General features: G+C 48.8%; 1 protein-coding gene across 3 annotated transcripts; it reads right to left on the reverse strand.

The window, feature by feature from the left end:
• Window positions 1-205: 205 nt before the first annotated feature.
• Window positions 206-17,719, reverse strand: LRRC8A (leucine rich repeat containing 8 VRAC subunit A). 3 transcript variants are annotated; one of them, XM_081340085.1, is made up of 4 exons: window positions 17,616-17,719; window positions 15,301-15,479; window positions 6,967-9,130; window positions 206-3,100 (listed from the first exon to the last, which is right to left on the reverse strand). In XM_081340085.1, the coding sequence occupies exons 3-4, from the start codon at window positions 9,121-9,123 to the stop codon at window positions 2,825-2,827; spliced, it is 2,433 nt and encodes an 810-aa protein (XP_081196211.1). In that variant the 5' UTR covers window positions 9,124-9,130; window positions 15,301-15,479; window positions 17,616-17,719; the 3' UTR covers window positions 206-2,824. The 3 variants fall into 3 exon arrangements, with proteins under 3 accessions (XP_081196211.1, XP_081196210.1, XP_081196209.1); XM_081340084.1 differs by having other exon boundaries at window positions 15,301-15,474; window positions 17,616-17,705; XM_081340083.1 differs by lacking the exon at window positions 17,616-17,719 and adding an exon at window positions 17,522-17,572.
• Between the last annotated feature and the right edge of the window lie 429 nt (window positions 17,720-18,148).

Consider the following 18,148-nt stretch of genomic DNA (forward strand, 5'->3'; position numbering starts at 1 on the left):
GCCAGTTTTTCTCTTAACAACTTTTCTGTTCCTATTTTTTTTCCCAATTCACTCCTCGTTAAGTCTCCCCAAGGAAGCCCAAACTAGGAAATGAGAGTCATGTATGCAAATGCTGCTTTTATTATAAGGCTATGGTTGCAGAAGCTTGCAAGTCTGAATGTGCTTCCCTTCCCCCCCTCCCCCGCACCATTAGATACTAGGGAGAGTCTTGCTTGAGACGCTTTCTCAAGTTACGGTTTTGGCCCAGACTCAGATTTCTTTTCTCTGACAGTTGCCTTGGTTGGGGCCCTCCTGTTCTTCAAGATTATCTCTTTGGCCCGTGACACAAGGACAGAGGGATGATGGATAATAGATGATAGTGGATTGGTAGATAGATAATAGATGATAGGTCAATAGAGAGATGATACAGATAGATGACAGTTGATGACAGATGGCAGAGAGACAGAGAAAGCATTTGTCTGAATGGCATAGGGTTAAAGTGGCCGGGTTTGGAGACCCCTGGTTTAAGCTAAAGTTAACCAAGGTACATAATAGCTTGCAGCCGCCCAACCGAGCGAGTGCCCTTGTGCTGGTCATCAGCCTCTGAAACAGAAGTAGTCCTTGATTTACACAACCGCAAAATTTGTGTTGCAAAGCAAGACAGCTGATAGTTGAATTTTGCTTCATGACTTTTCTTGCCACAGTTGTTAAGTGAATCACTGCAGCTGTTAACTTTGTAACACCACTGTTAAGTGAATCTGGCTTCCCCCACTGACTTTGCTTGTCGGAAGGTCGCAAAAGGGGATCACATGACCCCGGGACGCTGCGACCGTCATAAATATGAGCCATTGGCCAAGCGTCTGAATTCTGATCATGGGGATGTTGCAATGGTGTGAAAAATGGTCATTAAGTCCCTTTTTCCAATAGCCGTTGTGACTTCAGCCACTAAATGAACTCTTGTAAGTCAAGGCTACCTCTGATACAAGAGCTAAGAAATCAGGGAAATCTGTGCGGTTCCCACCCCGCTTTTCTGCGATCGTGGTTTAAAGCAGACCAAAAAACCATCATTTCTTGAGGATTTCCAAGTAGCTTTATTTTAAACACGAACAATGCCGGCGCCTGGGTAACATCGCTCTGGATGTTGGTAGCATTGCCAGCCTGCAGAAATCCTTCCTGAAACGGCGGACAGAGGCAGCAGGGAAGCTCGTCCCATTGACTGCTGGAAAAGGGGAGAAGGGGGGGAAAAAGGGGGGTCCCCCACCTCTTCGAGATCAGCCAAGACCAACCTTCCAGCGGCAGGGGTGCCCGAAGAGATGGCAACCAGCTTTCGCTGCTCCACTCTTCTTCACAGATCAGAGCCTGTGCAATTCATTTCCGACTGAAGGGAGCAGCCCTTTTCCAGATTCGATATTTTAGTTTTAATGCATGTATATGTAGTGTGTATATTTTTGGGAACGGCAGATTCAGTTAAGTCCCAGTCCTTCTGAATGGGCAACACTGTGACTCCATCCTAGCTGAGAATTTTGGGAACTTAATTCCTTGCTCACCTGGCAGGTGGAAGTGCAAACAGGATGGAAAGTTTAGGCCACTTGTGGGGGGGGGTGTCCAAAAACCCACTTTTCACTAGACAGGCGTGCTGGACAATAGTGCAAATTCGACTCCTTTCTTCCTTGCAAAGAAATGCGTCCGACCCCTTCCCTTGGCAAAAACCCCCCAACCCCTGCCCTGCGTTTTCAGCCATGCCTTTTCGAAACTTGGGAGGGAATCAACCCGTTTGGTGCTGCGTCAAACCGGACAATGGAGGCAAAATCATGCCTCCTTGGACAACCGAGGCTTCAAAAACGAAAAGAGCGAAAAACAGACCAGCTGTTATTTTAAAAGAAAAACCATAAAGGGAACAGGGAATGCTGACGGAGCCTTAATCTCCTGGAAAGACGCTGGTAGCAGATCACGTGCACGTTAAGGGTTCTTTTGAGTGTTTCCAACGTCGGTGCCCCTGTTCCCCTCGAATGGGCATTTCTCAACTGCAGCCACGCCTTAAGTCCTATAAGGAATGTCAAATGTCAGCTTAAAAATTAACAACTTCCCCTGCCTGCCTAACGTTGAATGTTTTTTGCAACTGCTAAGACTTTTTTAATGGAAAAATACAGGCTGGCATCATCCTTCACGTGGAAATTCTTTGATCTCACACACTCGAATGATTTCTGCCAGAAGCAAGCCATCAGGATTTGGGGAATCTCAAGTTTGGGGAGAAACTCCAGGACAAAGGGGGTTTCGGTCGGACTTTTGCAAACAGGGTTCTAAACTAAAGTACAATTTTAAAAAAACAAAAAACGAAAATGCCACCGTCGGGGTGGGGGGAAATAAAGGCTGACTCTCCTCCGATCCACCCCTCGGAGAGGATCTGAGCCTCACGGCTGGGAGTCAGGACTGGACTTGGTGCGATGCGTAGCTGGAGAGGTGGACGCCATTCTCCCCTTCGGATGGGGCGAAGCGCTCAAGGACGAGACCGCACAACACAGCCGCAGGACCAGGCTCTCTGCCCCAACACGCGGCAGGGGGTAATTCCTCCGAGCGCGCCAGCCTCGGGGGACCGGTTCCCACTTCCTGCCCCACTGAGAGCGAATCCTTCCCCTTCTCCTCTCCTTCCTGAAGCAGAGAAACGGTCTCATTCTCAGCCACTCCTGATCCTTCTTGGCCGTCAGTCAGGGAGCCCTGGCCCTCGGGGTGAAAGGTCTCCAGAGCAGGGGGCCGGGGGAAGTGGGATCAGAGGCAGGAAAAGGGCCAGGCTGCAGCTCCCCAGCTCAGCGGCGTCTGCTGCTTCCTCCTCCTCCTCGGCATCGGTTCAAGCCTGCTCTTTGTCCGCCCGCCACAGCCGTTCCTTGACCTCCAAGGGCAGGGTGTTGAAGAGGTCTTCCTCCACCACCAGCCCGCTGCGCTTCAGCAAGGGGCAGTCGCCCAGCTCCACCGGCAGGCACTCCAGGCGGTTGCCCCGCAGTTCTATCTGAGACAGGTTGGTCAGCTCGCCCACCCGGGAAGGCAGCGACTGCAGGACGTTGTTGCCCAGGTGCAAAGTCCTTGTTTTCCGGCACTGGAACAGCTCGGCAGGGAGAGCCTCGATCTGGAGGGAGAAAAGAGGGAAGGTGAGACCGTCAGGCCCAGCTCGGAGAAGAGGCGAAGCCAGAAATAAATCCCCATTTGCAGAGAGGGAGGATTAAGCTGGAGGGGGGCAAACGTTACCGGACAGCAGAATGAGAAAACAACAAGAGTGGGAAGGGGCCTCGGAGGTCTTCTAGTCCAACCTGCCAGCTCAAGCAGGAGAGCCTCTACCGCTCTAGGCAACTGGCTGTGCCGGTCTGTATGAGCCTTGGTGCCGCAGTGGTCAGAGTGAAGCATTGCCGGCTGACTCAGCCCACTGCCAGCAGTTCGATCCTGACCGGCTCAAAGTTGACTTAACAACCGCAGTCTATATATAGCAAGAGAGGTTGTAAAATGGGGTAAAACTCACTTAACAAATGTTTCACTTAACAGCAGAAATTTTGGGCTCAATTGTGGTCTACCTGTGCTTGCAACAGTTAAAAATACACAGAACGCAAAATTTGTTGGGTTTAACAATCCTTCTGCCCGCACTTGAAGATTTTTTTTACTTGCCGTTAAGAAATCTGAGTATTGAAAGCAACCGTTTTCCTTACAAGAAAATGAGCTTTTAAAAACCGATGTTTCTGTCTGGTTTTGGGAGAGAGGCTCCATCCTCTGGTAAAATTGGCCTGGGGGGGCCCTGGGAGGTAGGGAAAATAAATTGTTTCCAAGCAAACAGACCAGCACAGCAAACAGGAAGAGACTCTAGGGAGGCGAAAGGGTCCGTAATTAATCTATTGCTGCTTGTTGTCATAGAGTTAATGAGATCAACACATCATCTGTGGGGGCCAGAACAGCCACCGCCACGGAGGATGATCTGATGCTAACCACCGGCTTGGCGTTTCCAAGCAGCATTTTGCTAAATTCTGCAACGGAAGAAAAACAACGGAAAGGGCCAGAATTAAGCGAAGCGGATTTGATAACCCGTCGGTCCAGCAATGAAAGAATGTTTGCCATGAAAAGTCAGATTTTGCAAACTTTTTGAAACAGCAGGAGACTGACGAAGCAGACAGCCAGGAAAGGAAGTGGGTGGGTGAGGGAGGCATTTTTCAGATGGTGTTTGAAGGAGAAGCAAAGGAAAACATCCAGGAGGCATTTTAGTATCCGGAGTTCATAAATCAGGGCAAGGAGTGGAAAATAAAGCTGGCTGACTTCAACGCTTCACTTTCAAGGCTTTCCTTTTTCAAAAAATAACATTTTTCTTTTGCTCCAAACTGTTTGGGTTTGAAAACATTCAGGGGAAGTACTCAGAATAAACATAAGAAAAAAAGAAGCAACAAAGTTGTTGGGTTGGTTAAAGCAGCAGGCTAGAAAGCGGGAGGCCCTGAGTTCTAGTCCCGCCTTAGGCATGAAAGCCACTTGGGTGACTTTGGACCTGTCCTTGTCTCTCAGCCCAGCCCACCTCACAAGGTTGTTGTTGTGAGGAAAATGGGAGGAGGAAGGCCTGTTTGTCCTATGTGGTGGCTTTTTCAGACAGCACCTCCTAATTCTGACGAGGTTACCTAGCTTGGTCATGAAACGTCTTCAAGAAAACCACCAAGCTCAGAGACCACCCAGGACCCCCACAGATTGGACCTAACACCCCAGTGTCCCAACACCTGGTTTTAAAAGGACTTTCCCAAGCAGGGTTCCCCAACCCGGTGCACGCACACACACACACACACACACACACACACACACACACACCAGTTGCTGCAGGACTGCCAGTTCCAACACAGCCTGAGATTGCCAAATTAAGAGAAACCAATTTGCAGGGGAAAGGACTAGAACTTTATAAAGACTTCCTTTCAAAAGGAAAAAGGAAGACGAAAGACCACCGCCCATCAGCCTCGTGAGAACTGGAGCCCTGCCCAGAACTGGGGAAATGAAAAAAAAAAGGGGGGGGGGAGGAGAAAGAAATGAGACCGTTTGGTCAGTTGCAAGAGAACGTCCAGCCGCCACCGTTCCTCCCCTTTCCTTTTCATAAAGGGCAAAAGAACGCAATTCACCTTTTGGAAATGGCACTGACGTGGGCAATGCTGCCCTGTCTTTTAAAGTGGAATCAAGGTGGGTTTTTTTTTAAGGGGTGTTTTTTGTGGAGGGTTTTGTACCGAGGAAGGAGCTGATCTTGGCCCCTGATAAAGGCACAGGCAGCCCTTGGCTTACAGCCGCAAGCCAGCCCCACATTTCTGCTGCCCAGCAAGGCAGTTAAGTGAATTTTGCCCCATTTTATGACCTTTCTTGCCCCAGTTGTTAACTGAGTCACTGCAGTCGTTAATAACAGGGTTGTTAAATGAATCTGGCTTCCCTATTGACTTTGCTTGTCACTGCAACGTTAAAACATGTTTGCAAAATACAGGTTTTTAACAGTTGGAAGGGATCTCTGGAGGTCTTCTAGACCAACCCCTTGCAATAAAACCCTATATCATTCCAGACAAAGGGCTGTCTCCAGAGATGGATCACCATAATAAACAATAAATATAACAATTAAAAATTATCAACTGAATAATGATAATAACTTAATGACTAATAACTGTCATTAGTCACAGTTTTGCTAATGGTGGCCTGAAACGGGCACAGAATTTCTATGAAATGAGTGTTATCTCATAATAGTTAAAAATACAAACACAAAAAATTCCTGGATCAAATTTAATCCAGCCCTACTGCATAAAATAACAAGCTTTCTTTTTTTTTAATCTTTACAAGCCCTTTCATTCAAAAGGCTTCTAGCGAGGCTGTCCTCTGATAAATCCACTTTAATCATGCGGAAATCTTATTTATTTTTGCAGCAACAGGTCTGATAAAACGGCCAGTTCACGGCTGCGTGTAGCTTTGTCCCCTTCTCTTTTTATTTTAAGCTCTGAACAAGTAAACAGGGCCCAAAAGGTACACAGAGCGGTGTTATTTCAGCTCGTATAATTGTCAAGCCTGAGACGAGAGCCCTGTATTACTTTTGGGATCTTCTATAAAGCTTTTTTATAGCTGTCTGTAAAAAACCTCATTGCATCTCCTAACGTGTTAGTAAAAACACATTATCTAAACACAGGGAGCAAAGAGACAAGGGAAAGTGGTTCCCACCCATAACTCAATAGTATAAATCTTAAGGGAAAGTGGTTGGGGGCTTGGGGATCAGAAGTATACTGTAGATAGCTGGAGAAAAAAGCAAGCTTTTACCGATCAAGAAAACGCTGGATTTTTATGGGACCAGAAAAGGGCAAGTAGGAGATTTTCATAAACTAAAAAGAATGGAAAATAAATATGTTATATTTTATACATTTCAAATAAAACATGTTATTTCCTTTTCCCAAAGATGCATTTCAGGAAGCAAGAGTGTTTAGGAATGGACAGAGACCACGCTGGTATGAAAAAGCAGATAATGGGGTTGTGACAACTTCTGAAGGGACGCTCTTCCACCGATCACCGATTAATTTATTCTAACCACCAGGAAATTTCCCCTTAGTTCCAGGTTGCTTCTCTCCTGGATTACTTTCCATCCGTTGCTTCTCGTCCTGCCTTCAGGTGCTTTGGAGAATAGGCTGACCCCCTCCTCTTCCTTGTGACAGCCCCTCAGATGTCGGAAGGCTGCTATCATGTCTCCCTGGCCCTTCTTTTCTCTAGACTGGACATTCCCAATTCTTGTAACTGTTCCTTTTTTTTTTTTGCCTCCAGCCCCATCACTGTCTCTGTTGCTCTTCTCTGCGCTTTTTCCAGAGCCTCAATGTCTTTTTTCGTATTGCGGTGACCGAAACTGGATGCAGGGGTTATTCTAGATTCTTAACTGCAAAACCCAAGTAGGATTTCATGGCAAAGCGCGCGTGCACACACACACACACACAGACACACAAACACCCCAGTCTCCCCTTTCCTTACCCTGTTGGCTGTCACCGCCAGGTTCTGCAAATTCTGCAAGGCTCCGATTTCCGCCGGTATGCAAGTCAAAAGGTTGTGGCTGAGATCCAGGTAGCGAAGTTTCCGGCAGAAGAAGAGCTGGGTGGGGATCTTCTCGATCTTGTTCCGGTTCAGGTAAAGGCGCTCCAGGTTGGTGAGGTTGCCGATCTGCACGGGGATGTAGGCAATTTGGTTGTACCAGAGTTTAAGGCAAGTGAGGCGATGGAGGTGCTGGAAGCTGATGATCTCCTCAATGGTCTTGAGGTTGTTGTCCTTGAGGTCGATCTCCTGCAGGTTATGGAGGCTGAAGATGGAGTGAGGGATCCGCTCCAGGTCACAGCGGATCAGTTCCAGTTCCGTCAAGTTGACCATCTTCTTCAGGCTGTTGAGGACCATGAGTTTGGTGCCCTCGTTGTTGATGGACAGCTTCTGGAGATGGACCCCCACGTCCGTCACCACCTGGGGCAGCTTGGTCAGGTTGCTCTTCAGCCTCAGCACTTTGAGCCTCTTCAGCTCCCGTAGACCGTCGATCACGATGTACCGGTTGTTTTCGGCACTCAGGTTCCCAGTCAGGTGAAGCTCTTCCAGCGTCTTCAGGCTGTAAATCCACAACGGAATCTCCTTGATGTCCGTGAACTTGATGTGCAAGGATTTCAGGTTCTCCCTCAAGAAGGCCAGAGCCGGGGCCTCGATTTTGGCTGCCGTGTGGTACAGCCACAGTTCCTTGAGGCTGGTGAGCTGGGCGATACTGGGCGGGATGGTGACGTCGGGAATGAGCTCCAGTTTTAAGACCTCCAGCTCCACCAGGTCGAAGACCGTGTCGGGGATGCCGCTGAGCATGAAAAGGTGCAGCTCCAACTTCTCCTGGGAGTTCTTGGTGATCCTTTGGCGCAGCTTCTCCAAGGTCCATTCGTTGTTCAGGTTCAGCTGCCGGAGCTTGTTCTCGCTCACCTCCGACAGGAAGACCGCGAAGCGCTTGGAGTAGAGAGGGTCGTACTGGTCGATCAGGTGGAGCATGAAGGCAAAGTCGTTCTTGACGTCGGGAATGTCGCTGTAGCTGCTCTCCTCTCGAATGGACTCAAAGGAGTACTTCTTGAGGGATCTCCGGAGCATCCACCACAGGGTGTACATGCAGATCAGGCCGTAGAGGACCACCAGGCTGATGTAGAAGGACGCTAAGATCTTGAAGAGGGTGGCCAGGGGGTGAGCGCAACGATACATGCGGTAGCCGGTCAGACTCTCGATGTCCACTTTGCAGTCAATGTCGAAGGTTATGTTGTTGACGTAGTAGACCGTGTAGGAAATGATGAGGATGAACTTGATGACCTTGATGATGGTTTGCCTCATGTAGAGGCGGTAGACAATGTCTCCTTCTTCCACGTGGGTCCGGAACTTCTTGACCTTCTCAAAGAGAGCTTTGGCCTGCTCCCCTTCCTTCTTGTCCAGGACGCCGTTCTCCGTGCGGTCCACGATCCCTTGCTCAATCCGAGACTTGGTCCTCTGCAGCATTGGGGCGGTGGCCTCCACATCTTCACTGACATTGGAAGACTTCTTCTCCATAGAGCCGTTCATCTTCCCAAAGGCCGGCTTCGGATCGCTTTCCTCCACCACCGTCTCGGACAGAGCCCGCGTGGTCCAGGGAGAGTCGAAGCATTTTAGGAGGATGGAGACAAAGTGCTCCAGCTTGGAGCTGGTCCTGGGGAACTTGAACCAGAAGTTGCTACAAGCCAGGAAAATGAGGGTGTGCAGCAGGACGAGGTAGGGGAAATATTTGGCAAACCAGTGAAGGCGGTTTTCATAACACACGGCGTCCACGTAGTTATATTGGTGGCGGTCAAGCTCATATTTGATCCCGGTGGGCCCAGGCTCCACAGATGGCCCCAGAGAAGCATTATAGTAACTGGAGTCCACGTTTGCTGCCGTCCATTCGCGGGAAGAATCGTTGCAAGCATCTTTGGTAACCCATTTGCAAGGCAAGCAGATCATTTTGTCCTGGGTGACCTGGAGGGTCCCACCAAATACTGCGATCATTAGCATCACGATGGAGATGTAGTCCGTAAAGACATCCCACCAGGGCTTCAGGATACGATACGCCGGCTGAGTATCGGCAAAGTAGCGCAATTCCGTGACGGGAATCATGGCTCACCTGAAAGAGAGAAAAAACTCTCAGCAGATGCGTCCAACGTAAGGAAGTGCTGTTTGGCCTTCAAAGTGTTCTGAGTCCTGTTATTCTTTATTTAGCTTATGGCATAAAAGACAGGTAATCCCCCTCTTCTTGGTGGCAACCCCTCAAATATTGAACCACTGCCATCGTGTCACCCCAATCCTTCTTTTCTCTAGATTAGACATACCCAATTCCTGCAACCGTTCTTCAGATGTTTTAGCAAAGCGGAAACAAGGGCAGAGCCAACACCAAACTCAAAAGCCCGGCCCCTTCCCATCCTGGAGAAGCTCCTGCCCACCAGGACTTGTTCCCGTGAGAGACCACCACAAGTTTCTCCTGGTGGTGGAGGGCAGATACTTCTGAAGGATGACAGGAAGGCAGAAGGTGCCATCAAGGACTTAAGAAACTGTTTTGACTTAAAGAGCTGGGAGAACATTGAAATGACCTCCATGTTAGATCCACTTAAGCATCTGCTCAAAAAATAAAGAGCAAAAGATCCCCAGTTCTTTCTGACCCATCAGATGTTCTGAATCACTCCATCTTGGACCTTTCTGCTTCCAACCAACCACAAGCTGGATTGAATCACCCATTGTTTTTTTCTTCTCCAAGAAGACCTTATAACCGTGGTGGCGAACCTATGGCACGGGTGCCACAGGTGGCATGCAGAGTCCTCTCTGTGGGCACGTGCGCTGTCACCCCAGTCCTAGGCCTTCAGCTGGGTTTTATAAAACCTTTTCACTTTAGGCCTCCACCGTATGCAAAAAAAAAGGTTCAATCAATCAGTCAATCAATTTCAACTTCTTGCGGGGAAAAAAAACTTGCAAAATTGGAATTGATTGATTGAACTTTTTAGTCCCACCCAGTCTGCCGGTACCACTGCAGCCACGCCCACCCAATGGGCCACGCCCACCCGGCACACGATGATACATAAGTGGATTTTGGGTTGCAGTTTGGGCACTCGGTCTCTAAAAGGTTTGCCATCACTGCCTTATAAGGAACTCAAGGCTTTCTTGGAAACGAAACTGTAAGGCCAAGGCTGGTTTCCTGTTTGGCTTAATTGTGTTTAATTAAGAGATCCTGAAAAAATATATATATAATTGAACGGAGGCAAGGCAGATTCCAAGGGAGTCAGGGACGCTGCAAATGGCTGTAAATGCGAGACAGTTGAACAAAAGAGAACGGACTTGCCTCTGGAAATTTAAGTTCCCTGCTGCATTTTAGATGCACAGGGTTTTGTGTTTTTTTCCCTAAATGTAGAGCCGACTTTCAGGAACGTTAAAGAGAAATTGTAGCAAAGATGACACGGCCCAGAGCTTGAAGGAAGGATCAGAAAGAAACTCGAGGTCACTCTGCCTTGATTTTATTTAGTATAAGATGGGACAGACGGAAACTAGAGAAGATTCTATTGTTATATTCCACACCTATCAAGTAGCATCGGTGGTAAAATCAGGTTGGTCACATGGCCGATCCATTTTACAACTGTAATGGGCAGGTTCCATCATGGCCGTTGCTGAGGACTACCTGTATAGGAGTCGGTCAGCCTTAATCTGCTCTTATTGATGCAGAACCACGAGATAACAAGACCTAGGAAGCATTCATTAGCTTAGGGATTGGTTTTCTTTCTGTGGGGATTATTCGTGTCATTTCTAGTTTTTTCCCCTCAGGGATGAAGAAGGGAAAAATCAAAGCAATCACCTCTAGGATCATAAACCCGCATTCAGCAAAAACGAGATCCGTGCAGCTTTTTTTTTAGCAAAGGGACTGCAAGCTTTCCTACACCACCCACCCCTATATAAAGCTTTACACATCATCCCCTGAAATAAATCACAGCTTTCAAAATTCAGAAGTCGTACTTTGGAATACAAGGGAAGCAAAGAAAACTGCCCCCCAAAATGCCGTTTCAATCAGCTGACACGTTTGGCTAGGCCAGCCTTATTTATTTAAACTTGTGACTGCAGGAAACATGATGTTCCTTTTATGACCCAGTTTCATTTTTCGGAACAAACAATTTCAGGCAAGTGGGAAGAATCCTGAGGAGGAGATCTTTAATTTTCAAGGTCAAGAGAGAGCTGCGAAGAGTCTCAGTTACGTTGGTGTTACACTGAAATGGGGCTGAAGAGTTTTTTCTACTCAATTCGAAGTCTGGACAGTTTGAAAATTCATTCCATTAATACAGGAAATCCTCAACTTACAGCTCACAACTCAGCCCAAAATTTCCGTTGTTAAGCAACACAGTTGTTAAGTGAGTTTGGCCCCATTTTAATAACTTTCTTGCAAAATTTGTGCTGCAAAGCAAGACGGCTGATAGCTGGATTTTGCTTCATTTTATGACCTTTCTGGCCACAGTTGTTAAGTCAGTCACTGCAGTTGTTAAGCTAATAACGTGGCTGTTAAGTGAATCTGGCTTTTCCCCACTGACTCTGCTTCTCAGAAGGTCGCAAAAGGGGATCACGTGACACTGCAACGGTCGCAAATATGAAACAGCGGCCCAGCGGCTGAATTTTGGTCACGTGACCCCGGGGGATGCTGCAACGGCCGTAAGTGTGAAAAACAGTCCTAAGTAACTTTTTTCCAGTGCCGTTGTGACTTCGGTCGCTAAATGAATGGTTATAAGTCAAGGACTACAAGTAGTGCTTTACTGGCTAGCAGCAAGTCTGTATCAGAATATAAAAATTAGAGAAAAATAAGAAGACTAGATATAAGACAGAATTAAAAATCCTACTTGACCTATACAAAATATTTGAGTTCTCGCTGAACAGCAGCCCTATTTGTAACCAAGTATATTTTTCCTGCTGCAAAATTTGAAGTACCTACAATTACAGAACTGGATGGGGAAGAAATTCTTTTATTCCAGCAACTCTGCTTTAACACAGCTCTACAGAGTTCTGTTCAGAAGCAAGAGTTTGCAAACCCAGATTGTGTAAAACCTTCTAAATTCTGGTTTGGTGGTTCATCTAATTTCCTTCCTTAATTTTGCTGTTTCCTGGCTGGAAAATCTTACCTCCTGAACACTGGGCAAATTTCGAGGATAAAAAATTGTGTCCAACAGTTATCTGATTTATAAACAGTGGTGTGTGTGTGTGTGTCTCTCTCTCTTTGCTAACACAGTGGGTGGGCTGTTTTCCTCCCAAAATGAGAGCTTTGGAAATGCAGCTTTTGTTTTTGTTCTGGCAAAAGAGAATGGTTAGAAGTTCTCAGGCCCTTAAAACCCAGCCTGGCTATTCTATTCCTTTTATTTATCCTCCCCGCCTCACCAAGTAAGGGTTTTATGAACTTGTTTTTTTGAACGGAAAAAAAATCTCAACCTTCTGAATAAAGTTCTCTCAAGAACAAAGCAAAATGGTTGGGAAAAATAAGAAGGAAGCCAGTTCCGAGGTTTTCAGCCTCGTTCCGAAGGAGTCGCAACTGCAGAGGAAGAAAAATTCAAGGATGTGTTGGAAAGCTCCAGAAGGCAGCCTCCGGGGCACCACTTAAATCTAATTCTGTGTATTTTCCAGAAAAGTGTGCCCTAGTGACTCCTTGCTATATAAACAGCTGTTTGTGTAGCCAAATATCACTTTTTCGATCCATTAAAAGATTCTAATGCTGCATTCAAGTCTGTGTTGTGCTCTTCACGGAGCATCACTTTAGGGTCCTGGGTGCTCTCTGAGCTTGGTTGTTTACTCGCTGACATTTCATTGCCCAACTAGGTTGCATCATCAGTGCTAGAAGAGAGTGGGGTTTGCTTCTGGCACGGATGATGTTACCTAGTTGGGTCATGAAACGCCTGCAAGGACACCACCCTCAGTTTCATTCGATTTGGGCTGATTTTTTTGGTTTGTGGTTTTAGGTTTTAATCTGTTTAATATGGATTTGTGTTTTGTTTTGTTTGATACACCACTCAGGCTCCACGGGAGTTGGGCGACTGTAATATATTTCACAATAAATCAATACATAATAAAAACAACAGAAGACAGTTTCAAAATCTTGCTGTTTACGCTGCATTCCCTAGCAAATGAATACGCAGGTTTGCACCCAATGCTATAATCTGATCATATGTAAGTAGACAGATTTGGGCACATTAAATGCAGCAAATGTGTTTCAGCTCAATGCAAAGCGATGCAAAATGCAAACTAAATGCAACAATCCCAGTTTCTTCTTTCCTGCAATTCGACTGGAGGGGCACCCTAAAGACTGACACGGAAATGGGCAGCTGTGAACAAGGCAGACCGATGCAATGACACAGCCACCCAACAAGCCAGCTGTGCTGCTTGCGCTTGTGAATTAGCAAAGTGCCAAGTCATTGTGAGCCGGGCATCGTCCTTTCAAGGGCAGCTGCGGAAGGAGAGCTCAGGTGTAGTGCAGGACAGGCTGGGATAGCAAGGGAGGCCAGGAGGCTTCCCAGCATTAAACCAGGATCTGCCCCAAGCCCAGCACCTTTTAAACAGGGCAACCCTGATCTCCAGCTCTGCAGATTTAGTGAGAAATGAGATCTCCGCTCTGTAGTGCTGGTGTCTGCAACTGAAAAATACAGGTAGCCCTTGACTTAAGATCAAGATTGAGCCCAAATTTCTGTTGCTAAGTGAGACATCTATCCTGCTCTTCGATAGACTAGATGTGCCCAGTTCCCACAACCGTTCATCATTTATGATTTTATTTGCTTCAAAGCACCCGTTCTGTGGCTGTCATAACTCTGAATGATCATAAAGCGAGCACTCGTTAAGTGAGGATTATCTCTATTTTTTTTAATCAGAGTATTTCCACCTGTGCTGCCATTCCATCTTCCTTAATGGGCTGTTGCTACACAAACGCAACACACACACACACACAATGTGCAAGAACAACACAAGCCACTTTGCCACTTGCAATTTTTTCTCCTGTGTGAGGTGTTAATAGTAGTCAGTCATTAAGAAGAGAAGCTGAGATTTCTTTGCCCAGAGCAAAGCTGCGCGCAGCCTTTAATCTCCAAGAATCCAACACGGCTTTTTCCAAGCCGGGCAACCCAGCTTCTCATAGAGCCGAAGCAGGAATAGTTTAGGATCCCCTTACATAATTCCAGCCACAGGGGTGGGGGAAGGATCTTGAGGGTTGTTCCTCTCCTCTCCTCCCCCGTTCGGAGGTCTCTGGGGAAGGTGGGCTTCTGGGGAAGGACGTCTGAAGGCCCGCCAGATGGGGGGGACCACCTTTTGCCCAATCCTCCTGTTGTTGCTTGCAAAACTGCACCGCAGAGTAACGCCAGATGACGCAGTCCTAAACTTACAACAATTTGTTTAGCAGCCGTTGGCTGAAAAAAGCCATTTACAATGCTTTTCACACTTACAACAGGGTCATGCCCTCAAAATTTGGACCCTTGGCAACTGGCTGGCAACTGTGCCAGGGTGTGATTGCCAACTGTCGCTTTCCCAGCCAGCATCTGACAAGCCAGGTCGCCAGGGGAAGCCAGATTCGCTTAATGACCATATTATTCACTTAACAACTGCAGCACAAAATGGGACAATGCTCACTTAACAACTGCCTAGCTTAGCAACAGAACTTTGGGGCTTAATTGTGGCCGTAAGTCAAGGACTCCGTTTTGGATCAGGAAGCCAAGTGGTTTGCAAGGGGGGCAAACCCCCACCCGAGGCTCCATCGTCCAGTTTAAGGATGAGCCACTCACCCCACCCATCACTTACAGGCAGTCCTCAATTTACAACCACAACTGAGCCCAAAATTTCTGTTGCTAAGAGAGATAGCTGTTAAGCGAATTTTGCCCCATTTCATGACTTGTCTTGCCAGAGCTCTTAAGTGAACCCACGCAGTGGTTGTCAGTAACCCAGCTGTTAAGCGAATCCAGCTCCCCCATGGACTTTGTTTGTCAGAAGGTCGCAGAAAGGGACCACGTGACACCCCCCCCAGGACACTGTGACCGTCATAAGTATGAATCAGTTGCCAAGCGCCCAGATTTTGATCACGTGACCATGGGATTGCTGCCGTGTTCGTAAGTGTGAAAAACAATCATAATTCACTTTTCTCAGTGCCATTCAGTAACTTCAAACGGTCGCTAAACAAAACATTGTAAGTTAAGGACTAGCTGTACTAGAAGCAACCTCAAAGTTGCCTCTGCTTGACCTGTGACTGGAATGGTGCCCTCCCTCCCCGTTTTATGGCTTCAAAGAAAAGAAAGGTCTCCTTACCAAGCCGGTCATTCCTGGGATGGCCCCCCCCTTGCTGCCCCTTCCGAAAAAGCTGCTGGCTTTCCTCTCTGCTCTGCTATCTGCACTTCAGCAATCTGTGCTGGAGTTCGAAGCTGCTGGCCGGGCAGGGATGCTGAGTGGGGAGGCAGCCTCCGAGCGCCATGGAGGTGGTTGCTGTGCTGGAAAGAGAGACCTTTTGTCAGCGGTCTGCCTTGGAAAGAAATGCCCCAAAGGACAGCTCGACTTACAACCATTCCTTTAGCCCGGGGGTCTTCAAACTTGGCCCTTTTATGACTTGCGGACTTCAACTGTGATTCACTTAACAAAACTCACTTAACCGCGATCTTGCTTAACAACAGTGGTCTTTTTGCTCCCTGAGATGGTGGTAGCTAAATTTGATAAAAAATATATTATGCAAAATGATGCACCCAGTTTTTCACTCCTAAATAACCCGAGCAAAACATCCTTTCCCCATTCAGTCCCCACACCTTAAATAGCTGCCCTTCTCCAGCAGCCAATCAAAGGAAGAGCTGGGAAATGTTTTTTAAAGTTCCCGGAATCTTCAATCTTGTCTATCTGCACCAGGAGCAGCCCTGCTGTTGTTTTTCCTCCATCCTTGTCTTAAAGGACATTTTGGCCTGCTTCCTGGAATGACAACACTCAGCTATGTTCCTTTTCCTTCCCTCCCAACAACTCCAGGGACAGCATCACCCCAGATGAACCAGCTGAAGGGATGCACACGCATGCACAGAGTGCCAGGCTAGAATGGTGCAAGGGTACCAGCCCCAGAGCCACGCAGGCAAGGCGTCTCCTGCAACCAAGCCTTTGGAGTGAAAACAATGACGGCTCAGGGTTGGCCACAAAATGCAAAGTTAGTCACCTAGTTATTTGTTTCCCACCCACCCGTTTTGCCTTAAAACCTGCAAGCACGCCTCCGTTTCTTTCAGCAGCCAGCCAGCCCTGCTTTCCTTCACACATTCCCTCCACCTTTTTCCTGCCCCTCCCAGTTTCACCTTTCCAGGAGACTGGGCTAACCCCCCCCCCCAAAAAAAATGCCTCCAGGCTTGCCCAAGTCGCACCCATCCACTGAAGATTTTAGCTGGGCCATCTCTGAGTTTTCTTTCCATCTCTGCTCTTTCGCCACTTTGCCTCCAGGGCAGGGACTAGTAACATGGCCAGCCCTTTTCCGCTTTGCCATGATTTTCCAATCTCCCCTTTCATCTTCTGCGCAAACACACACCCAGAGAGAGCCTCTTGGGCTCCCCCGGGCTCCTTCCCACCTCCGCCCCCGAAATCATAAATTCCTAAAGTGCATTTAGGCCTCTGTTTGCCTGGCTGTCTCATCCCCCCCCTTTGGAAGCCATAGGAGAATCAGTCAAACCCCCTGCATTTGAGTTTTCCATTTTCTGAACCCCCTCCCCAACTTTTCTGACCTCCCTTCCCTAAAATGACCTGTTTGGGGTATTTTTCCTTTCTGGGCCTGCCTTGCCCGAGGCACCCCAAATAAATTCTGGCATACAAGGTCTGGGGAGGGGGGGATCCTATTCCCAGCCCATGATGTGCAAAGAGCCCCCAATTCCGCTTCCCAGGCTCCTCCTCTCCCCCTGCCCATCTCCGGGCTGTTGCCCAGCCTCCCCCTCCTCCAGGAGCCCCCCCATCTGCCCTCCTTGGCAATGCTGTAACCCCCCCCAGCACCCTCCGTGTCCCCCCAGTCTCCCCTTTCCAGCTCCCCCCTCCCTGCCTTTCCTGTTCCTCCCCAAACTCCCCACCTGCTTCCCCGCAGGACACCCAGCAAACCGGGTCCAGAGCCCCCTTTGCCCATCCTGTAGCTGCTTCGTCCTTCGGCCAGCCTCCTCGCCTGGCATCAAACCAGCCAGGTTACCAGTCCTCTTGAGGTCTGCCTCTGCCTCCCGCCCATGTGGCTGGGCTCAGCCCCCCACCCCCACCCCGCCAGCAGGATTTCCACGAAACCAGGAATCTTGGAAGGGAGGGAAGAAGACGCCTCTTCTCTTATTAATGAAGTTCCTAGTCCTCAGGAGTCCTGAGCCTCCCCTCCCCCATAGTGGGGGGGGCAAAGAGGCGTGTCTGCGTGTGCGGGGCTCCCCTTTTCCCCTCCCTCCGCTGCCCCATAGCCGCTGAGTCAAGTTCCTAGTCCTCAAGCTTTCCTGCCTGGGGGGGGTCTCCTCGCCCCCTCCCCCGCTGCCCTTCCCCCCGCACCCACCTGGTGGCGCCTCCCGCGGCGGAGCCCCGTCTTTTGTCCGCCCCTCAGTCCCTCATTGCACCACTCCGCCCCGCCGCCCCGCCCCGGAACTGACCTCACTCGGCCGGCCCGGGCATCCCCCGCGGCGGCGGCGGCGGCGGCGGCGGCGGCAGACAAAAACCGCGCGCGGCCGCCACTAGACGGCGCCATCTTGGCGGCCGTGGGGGGCGGGGCTTCGGCGGTGCTACGTCGGCAGGCGGGCGGGCGGGCGCGGCGCTACGTCTTTGGCCGCCATCTTTGGAACGGGCAGAGGCGGGCGCGGAGGCTCTGTTGGGCAAGGGAAAGCTGCCTTTGTAGCTCAGGGTTGAAAGGAGGAGGAGGAGGAGGAGGAGGAAGGACTGTGGGGTCCCTGGGTGCTCTCTCTTAGCTCGGTGCTTTTCTTGCAGACCTTTCATGACCCAAGTCGGTCCTATCACCAGATCATCATTCATTCGTTTTCATTCATTCATCAGTTAGACCTTCCTTTACCCAGCTGGGCAATATCCTCAGTCAGATGATAAGATAATCATTATTGTCATTTTTTACTGCGGGCACAACGGCACACATCAAAAATGAAATTTAGTTGCCCGCTCTCAAAGTGAAACATAC

The sequence above is a fragment of the Vipera berus genome (assembly GCF_964194415.1).
Source record: "Vipera berus genome assembly, chromosome: 15".
Classification (NCBI taxonomy): Eukaryota; Metazoa; Chordata; class Lepidosauria; order Squamata; family Viperidae; genus Vipera; species Vipera berus.

Excerpts from the sequence above, each read along its gene's own strand:
- LRRC8A (XM_081340085.1), bottom strand. The coding sequence starts at position 9,123 with ATGATTCCCGTCACGGAATTGCGCTACTTTGCCGATACTCAGCCGGCG. Across the intron at positions 3,101-6,966 it reads TGGCGGTGACAGCCAACAGG|ATCGAGGCTCTCCCTGCCGA; the intron begins GTAAGGAAAGGG and ends TTCTCCCTCCAG.